This window comes from Sinocyclocheilus grahami, unplaced genomic scaffold (assembly GCF_001515645.1).
Source record: "Sinocyclocheilus grahami isolate Dianchi unplaced genomic scaffold, SAMN03320097.WGS_v1.1 scaffold725.1, whole genome shotgun sequence".
Lineage (NCBI taxonomy): Eukaryota > Metazoa > Chordata > Actinopteri > Cypriniformes > Cyprinidae > Sinocyclocheilus > Sinocyclocheilus grahami.
The window spans coordinates 430,090-439,196 of NW_015505904.1; the positions used below are offsets into that span (position 1 = coordinate 430,090).

At 38.1% G+C, this 9,107-nt stretch overlaps 2 protein-coding genes across 2 annotated transcripts in view; both read right to left on the reverse strand.

Annotated features, from left to right (window-relative positions):
- LOC107560412 (interleukin-6 receptor subunit beta-like) overlaps nucleotides 1–878 on the reverse strand; it is a 23,163-nt gene extending 22,285 nt beyond the window's left edge. Inside the window, exon 1 of the mRNA XM_016244592.1 lies at nucleotides 787–878. The gene's annotated coding sequence lies outside the window, so the exon portion shown is untranslated. The remainder of the gene's footprint in view (nucleotides 1–786) is intronic.
- A 4,327-nt stretch (nucleotides 879–5,205) lies between these two features.
- LOC107560404 (ankyrin repeat domain-containing protein 55-like) overlaps nucleotides 5,206–9,107 on the reverse strand; it is a 7,634-nt gene continuing 3,732 nt past the window's right edge. The window contains exons 4-6 of the mRNA XM_016244571.1: nucleotides 7,124–7,779; nucleotides 6,008–6,097; nucleotides 5,206–5,486 (exon numbers count right to left, since the gene is read on the reverse strand). Of these exons, the coding sequence (XP_016100057.1) occupies nucleotides 5,218–5,486; nucleotides 6,008–6,097; nucleotides 7,124–7,779 (1,015 nt within the window). The 3' untranslated portion in view covers nucleotides 5,206–5,217. The remainder of the gene's footprint in view (nucleotides 5,487–6,007; nucleotides 6,098–7,123; nucleotides 7,780–9,107) is intronic.

Sequence of the window (9,107 nt, forward strand, 5' to 3'; positions counted from 1 at the left end):
ATTAAGCCTTAAAGTTCTGCATAATTAAGGGCGTGGCCACTTGAGTGACAGGTGGATTGCCGCTGCTGTCACCGGCGTTGAGCTAGGTGGGCGTGGCTTCAGCAGCCAGCTCCACCCACGTCCCGCCTCTTTGCCCATTTTCGATTATCCAGGAGTGACGCGCTGCCAAGATGGCGACGGCACCTACGGGTGACGTCACGGACACTACTCCATCATCATCATCGTATCGAGCACAGCACTATTATTTTCATGATTAGCTGCCTATATTTTAATTGAACATCTGTCATAATAGCAACACTATAAATGCAATCTTACCCCAAGGGTCTAACTAAACTACACTGTTTACTCCAAAATCTAAAAACACTCATGCGTCCACAAACCGCTCATTAACAAACAGACACAAAACACTTTGATAATCAACATAACACAATGCCACAGATAAATATTTTCCAGCAAATAGATAAGGTCTAGTAATTTTCAGATGTCAAAAGTACTACATTTATCAGTTACTGCAGATTACAATGTTTTGCTACTTGATATCATTTGAAGCGTATAACATTCTAGATTTGGGGTTTTAGTGAGAATAACATAAAAATATAACAATATAGCATTTATAGTTTTCTTTCCATGATATCACAATACATTATATAATTGGCAAGGATACCAACAATCTGTACAAGCTCCAGAAAATATTTGATATATTAAGAATATTTATTCACTGGACTAAAACTTAACACGCTAAGCGATATCACAGAATTATATACATGAACTGTAATGTTCTCTTACCTTCAGAGTGGCATCACATCATACTGTAACTTTACTGTAAATCTGAAAACACTTTTAAGGCATCGCGGATGACTTCCGGTGGTGTTTGAGCGGAAGCGCACACTCATCTGGATCGACCTGCGCACCTGCTCACGATCACTGAAGACGAGAGTGTGTGCTACAGATCGAAGCATTCTGAGCATGCGCAGAATCAAGACGAAACTCCCCTCGTGATTGGTCGGTAGAGCTGTCAGTCATTTAAACACGCCCCGTGATTCATAATCCATTACTTTTCCCGTTAGTCATGACCCACTGCCCGAAACCCGTGCACAAAGATCTCACTGCAGCCAATGCATAAAGAACCAACTGAAAATAAGCGACAAACAATTATGTTCTCCGTGTAAACGTTTACTTCGAAGGGCGCTACTGATGTTCTCACGTTACTTTGATGGAGGCTATCATTGTATCAGTATTGCGCAATTCAGTGTGTTTTACTGCGCGTTTGTTGGCAAAGCCTTTTGCTTAGGATGTGTTATGACAAGCATAAATATTTCCTAACAATAAACTGTCTGTGACAAATCTACTCAACTATGCTCTGAATCAGAGACAACAAAGTCTGAAAATCATAAGAGCAATTTCTGAGTAATATAAAACTGTTTTCTTTGTGAGACGAAATTAAATGTGTATACCCAGATTAGACTTCACTCAACTAAATCACTGTGCTATTGCCTTTATTCTGTGGTCTGACACTTCCAGTGTCTTTATATATGTGGATATTAATTATTATCTGAACCCAACTCAGCGTTTATATAATTTATATTTATCCAGAGCAGCAGTTACCAGTTCATGCACTCCCTAAAATTGCGTCGCTCACCCTCTATTATTTCACCTTTAGGAACAGGGGCCAGTACCAAAAAGCTAGTTGAACAAACTCAGGGTAACAGGACTGGTTTTGAGTTGACAAAACCAAACAAATCTAAACCCGTGGTGCCACTACACTTTCTCTGTCAGCTCGGATTTTGATCCTGAGTTTGTGATTAGTTCACATTTATGTACTGAGTTACATAGTTGATGATGAAGAGATCATTATGAACAATATGAAGTATTTAAACACATTTACACAGCAAGTGAAAACACGACTACTTGAAGCTATTTATAAATGATTAATAATTACCCCAATTAAACACCTGAAGCAGCTAATCAAGGTGTTCAGGATTACTTGATAATTACAGACAGGTGTGTTGGAGCAGGGTTGGAGACCCCTATATTACAGCAACTGTGTGTAGTTTTGTGTATTTTTGTGACTTTGGTGCCCCCTACAGTTAAGTGAGTTCACTGTGAGGCTCACCAAACTTACACACTCCCAGAACAGATGTTTGAGGGAAGCCTGGGAAAGACACAGAAGCCTTTCTGCTTATTAGAAGTCAGTGTACCATCAGAATGATACTGATATGGTAAGGTAAAAAACTTCAGTGGTTCCCAGTCCTGGTCCTGGAGAAACCCCAACAGTACACATTTTGGAGGGCTCTCTCATCTGACACAACCATTTCAGGTCTTGAAGTCCCAACTAATGAGCTGATGAGTTGAATCAGGTGTGTTTTATTGGGGAGACATACTGTAAAAAATGCACAGTGTTGGGGGGCCCCAGGACCAGGATTGGGAACCACTGTTAAATACAGAGTTCTGGCATGAAACTCTAGATGGCGCAGTCCGATAGGTCTAACTCAATCTGACCTAATGACGTCATTGTCACATGGCACAGCTGATTGGTTCTCTCCTGTATCGGTAGCCAATGAGCCCGCTGCTCAACATTCAAATATTTGACTAGTGCTTGCCGTAGCAGTGCAGCTTGCTTCAGAAACCCTTCCCCAGCTCCACCTGTATAGATCTGCTACGAGGTGATTCATGAATGCTATATGGGGGTTATTCATGTATGTTATATTTGCAGCAGCAGTATTTCTTACATGCTCACAGCAGCATGTTGTGGATGTATTGGCAGTCGCAAGTCTAGGTACTTGCAGCAGCAGTAGCAGATCTATTCCGCCAAGACCAAATACATTAACATTGTCATGTACATTATTACCGTGCCAATCCCTCCGAGAGTTATCATGACAGAAATTATTTTAAGGTAAAGAGTGCTGTAGTTAATATTTTGAATTTAGGACTACTTTGAAGCCTTAATTTTAAAAGTATCAAATTAAGACTTTATTATTACACTGACTATATTCATATCATATTAAGTTATTACGATTGTAAACAATTTTCTTTATTAGTAGTAACAGTAAACAATAAGCTTAAAGCATGTTTAAATGTTACAGTTAAAATGTAAACCATATGCATACCATAGAAAAAGATCATAATTGTAAAATTGTATGAAAAACAGCCTCGGTAAGACTCAAAAGTTTTATCAAACAGAGATTCTTCAGCATCCTCACGATCTAAATGAAAAGCTGAACAGTATTACCGTTTTAAATTTGTCTCTTATTTTAGGCAATCGGTTTGTACTGTCAGAGTGATTCGGGGTTGGGATGGGCTGCGTTTTCTCTGCGGAGGAATGGCAGGAAGAACTTGAATGTTTCGTAAAGATTCTCCTGTCAGTGGCGTAGGGAAGGAGCCGAGCGACTGGCTTTGGGGAATGCCGGCTCGGTGCAGTTTGGATGCATATGGAGGTGGAAGAACAGCCAGGCCCGCTCCTAAAGAGGATTTCGACTTCTTCACTCCCTGAGAGACCTGGTCGGGTGGCAATGAAACTGTGGAACACATGAAAGCTGGTTTTGTTAAACCGAAGATGTGAACAATGCTTATGTTTAGAAAAAGTACCTGCTGGGAGTATATCATATTTGATTCTAATACATTATTTTATCATACAAGGAACAGTGTGTTGTACTGTAAAGTGCTGTAAAACATTTTGTTTCAACATTTTCCCCCATTTTAATTATAAATATAGAAAGCAAAACAGCAAATACCTGGAAACAAATATGGAACAATCAAATTCAACAAAGGCTTGCTACTTTTTCTCATTTGTGACAAATGCAGCCCTAAACAATATCCTATTTTGTGCAATCTTTGTGAATCTAATTGAAGTACTTTATTTTTTTTTTTCAAAAATGAAGCTGAAAAACTTGTGTGGATGTTATCAAATTTAACCCGCTATTTCAGATGATAGCAGTTCTATCATTTACAATTGCCCTGTTTTGTAAATCTGACCCTAATAATCTAGCACAGAGTCTTACGGAGCATGAAAATATGAGGATATAAGGATTAAACTTACATCTGTGAGTGCAGTGGTCACGGATGGGAGCAAGACTGTTACGTGTGAGAGCAGATTCTCTCACCCTCAGAGGTAAAAGATGATTCTGAGCTGCTCAGAGAACACGACACAAAATTACTAATTTTACAAGCATATATTTCATAGAGTAATTCACTGATATATATATATCTGGATGATTCTTCAATTAGGGACACCTGACTATTTAAAATCTTGACAAATGAAACATGATATTATGAAACAATTGAAACAAATAATGTTTCATATGTTAACACTTGCAACTGTTGTAATTATCTTTTGATTTATTGGGGAGACATATTGTAAAAAATGCACAGTGTTGGGGGGCCCCAGGACCAGGATTGGGAACCACTGTTAAATACAGATTTCTGGCATGAAACTCTAGATGGCGCAGTCCGATAGGTCTAACTCAATCTGACCTAATGACGTCATTGTCACATGGCACAGCTGATTGGTTCTCTCCTGTATCGGTAGCCAATGAGCCCGCTGCTCAACATTCAAATATTTGACTAGTGCTTGCCGTAGCAGTGCAGCTTGCTTCAGAAACCCTTCCCCAGCTCCACCTGTATAGATCTGCTACGAGGTGATTCATGTATGCTATATGGGGGTTATTCATGTATGTTATATTTGCAGCAGCAGTATTTCTTACATGCTCACAGCAGCATGTTGTGGATGTATTGGCAGTCGCAAGTCTAGGTACTTGCAGCAGCAGTAGCAGATCTATTCCGCCAAGACCAAATACATTAACATTGTCATGTACATTATTACCGTGCCAATCCCTCCGAGAGTTATCATGACAGAAATTATTTTAAGGTAAAGAGTGCTGTAGTTAATATTTTGAATTTAGGACTACTTTGAAGCCTTAATTTTAAAAGTATCAAATTAAGACTTTATTATTACACTGACTATATTCATATCATATTAAGTTATTACGATTGTAAACAATTTTCTTTATTAGTAGTAACAGTAAACAATAAGCTTAAAGCATGTTTAAATGTTACAGTTAAAATGTAAACCATATGCATACCATAGAAAAAGATCATAATTGTAAAATTGTATGAAAAACAGCCTCGGTAAGACTCAAAAGTTTTATCAAACAGAGATTCTTCAGCATCCTCATGATCTAAATGAAAAGCTGAACAGTATTACCGTTTTAAATTTGTCTCTTATTTTAGGCAATCGGTTTGTACTGTCAGAGTGATTCGGGGTTGGGATGGGCTGCGTTTTCTCTGCGGAGGAATGGCAGGAAGAACTTGAATGTTTCGTAAAGATTCTCCTGTCAGTGGCGTAGGGAAGGAGCCGAGCGACTGGCTTTGGGGAATGCCGGCTCGGTGCAGTTTGGATGCATATGGAGGTGGAAGAACAGCCAGGCCCGCTCCTAAAGAGGATTTCGACTTCTTCACTCCCTGAGAGACCTGGTCGGGTGGCAATGAAACTGTGGAACACATGAAAGCTGGTTTTGTTAAACCGAAGATGTGAACAATGCTTATGTTTAGAAAAAGTACCTGCTGGGAGTATATCATATTTGATTCTAATACATTATTTTATCATACAAGGAACAGTGTGTTGTACTGTAAAGTGCTGTAAAACATTTTGTTTCAACATTTTCCCCCATTTTAATTATAAATATAGAAAGCAAAACAGCAAATACCTGGAAACAAATATGGAACAATCAAATTCAACAAAGGCTTGCTACTTTTTCTCATTTGTGACAAATGCAGCCCTAAACAATATCCTATTTTGTGCAATCTTTGTGAATCTAATTGAAGTACTTTATTTTTTTTTTTCAAAAATGAAGCTGAAAAACTTGTGTGGATGTTATCAAATTTAACCCGCTATTTCAGATGATAGCAGTTCTATCATTTACAATTGCCCTGTTTTGTAAATCTGACCCTAATAATCTAGCACAGAGTCTTACGGAGCATGAAAATATGAGGATATAAGGATTAAACTTACATCTGTGAGTGCAGTGGTCACGGATGGGAGCAAGACTGTTACGTGTGAGAGCAGATTCTCTCACCCTCAGAGGTAAAAGATGATTCTGAGCTGCTCAGAGAACACGACACAAAATTACTAATTTTACAAGCATATATTTCATAGAGTAATTCACTGATATATATATATCTGGATGATTCTTCAATTAGGGACACCTGACTATTTAAAATCTTGACAAATGAAACATGATATTATGAAACAATTGAAACAAATAATGTTTCATATGTTAACACTTGCAACTGTTGTAATTATCTTTTGATGTGGCTTAAAGAATTGCACTTATTTTCATGTGTTGGCTAACATGCCAAAGCACATGTGAAGTACTTGATTATACTTTGACCTGCAGTGTGTTATTCCTTTTTACACTTCATATGCTTTAATTGCACCATATTGCAACTTCATCATTACAGAGGTGTATGATAATCGGGTTACACTTTATTTTAAAGTGTTCTTGTTACAGTATAATTATACAATTAAGTACTGAGTAATATTAATTAACTACATGTACTTACTATATGGTTAGGGTTTGGCTTAGGGTTACTTGCATGTAATTATGCATAATTAATTGTTATTATAATAGTAAGTACATGCAACAAGTGTAACAAGGACACCTTAAATACATATATTTTAGTTGATCACAAATGCTTGTCAGTATATTCTGCAGTAAATTTTGACCATGCTTCAAAGACAAGTGAAGTAATTATAAAATTACATATAAAGATTTGTAAAGATATAAAGATACTTAAGTCGCACTTAAGTGGGTCACAAAAAGTTGAGCTAATTGCATTTTATATATATTTCAGCTATGATACATTTTCTTTTAATTGTAGCTAATTAAGTGTCAGAAAACATTACATTACACGTAAGCCCAAATTAGTGAAATTCTGCCAAATGCCTAAAAACTAAAGTAACAGATGCGGTAAACAGTACAGAACCATTTGCCATTATAATAAGTGTACAGTCTTTTCAAACTTAGATGATTGCTAAAATAAGTAAAGAGACTAAAATAACCCTAGGAGTCAAAAATGTTCACCTAAATGAAGAATCACCTAACACTACCAATCCTGAATATGTTACCTTGGTAATTTCTCTGTATGTATGGCGTGTGATTTGAGCACAGCACGTCTAAAGGACTTGTGGATCCATGCAGCAGATTGTCGAGCAGCCGTTCAGATGGAGTTGAGATCCATGCTTTGTGAGTCAGTATCTGACTGGGTTCAGTCTTCCACGCCTGTCCAGGAGCTTTTTGGTCCTTACTTTTGCCATCAAACAGGTCATGCTCGCTCTTGCTCTTCTGCGACCTGTGCGCTAAATGTCCTGCCACATGACCTCCGCTGGTCCTGTGGGCCAATGTCTGAGAGTTTACCAGCAGGGACTTCCCGAGAGTGATTGGAGGAAGACTCTGTGTGCGTATGGGTGGGAGACTTTGGAGGTCCTTACTGGATGTGTCCTCAGCGAGGTGGACTTTCTCAGAGTCATTATTTCGTTTTCTGACAGCAGAGCTGGTTTCGCTCTCATCTCTGGGCTCAGTGACACATTCGAACATAGTAATGATGTCATCCACCTCAGACGTCTCTTCTTTGAGCTGACATTCTTGACTCAAGTCTGTCTGCTGAGAAGGATGCAGTTCTTTCTTCTTCTTACAGAAGATGTGGTTCAGCATGCGAAATTTCCCCTCCTTGCGTATAGAAGAGTCACTGTTTTGAGCATGCAATGGCCTGCTTGACTCAGACCTGTGAAAAGTAATGCCATCTTTAGTTCTGAAAAATACTTTATGGGAACTCTTCCAGCATTTTACATATATACATTTTATATAATCCTATTGCTCAAAATGCCTGGGGAAGGGGGGCTTGTCATACTCTCAAAACATTACATATATTAAAATATCAATTTAGGTTACTGATACTTCATGTGTGCAAACAAGTGATAATAATAATAATAATAATAATAGCATAGTATTTAAAAAAAACAGTATTTAAAAATGAGGAAAAGCAAAATGTGTGTTGATAAACACAGTAAAAACAGATGTCACAGTGCAGAATGTATAAAAAGAACGCTATTGTTACGAATCCTGTCCATGGAATTCCGTCTGATTGCCACCAGAGGTCACTCGTCCATCATATTGACTCTCTCACTACACAGTTACACGTCACCACGGACTACATTTCCCATCATCCATAGCACTAATTGCACAGCTGTAACCAATCACACACACACACTATATTACACTTACTCAGATCCTTCTCAAACTGCCGAGTACTGTTTAGCGCATATCACTCTTCTAGCGATAGCTGCATTACGGAGCCATTCCTAGTTCCCGGTCCTAGTTCTAGTCTTAGTCTAGCCACTTCGTGTTGCCTTGTTGTCTGTTTCCTGACCTTCTGCCTGTGTTTCTTGGATTAACCCTTTGTCTTGCTGTTTCGGACTGTGTTTGCACCTCTATTGCTCGTGTTATTGGACTACCCCTCTTGTCAAGCCCTCTGGATACTGTTCGCCGATCGAAGACCCACGCTAGCCCTAGGAATATTCTTTGTCTTGACTGTGATATACCTGTGTTATCTGACCTTTGCCTGTTTATTGACCACGCCTTTGTAAATAAAGCCTTGCACATGGATCCGCACGTCTCGTTCGTCCCGTAACAGCTATCAAAAAATATTAATTTGAATGAATAACCGATTTGCTATGCACATATATAAACCATCTTTCACAATGAATATTTTAAAGACATAAATTGCATTACTTGATAAAACATGACAATCTACCTGTAATTTTAAATATAATTATTTATAAACATAGATGTAAATAGATTATTTCTAAAAACGGAGTATGAAATAGTATACTATAGTACACCTATACGATTCAGTCCATAACCAGGTCCAAGTAGAAGCTACCGAGAGTTTGCATTTTAGGGGAATTGCATTTTTTTTTTCTCTGATTTATGGGGGAATCTGCTTCATTCTGCTGCCTGAGTATGGCTTGGTATGATGTTGTAATATGTGTTCATTGGAAGTAAGATTACTATACACTAAATGATGAAAGTGCAATTACTTGTAATAAGTAC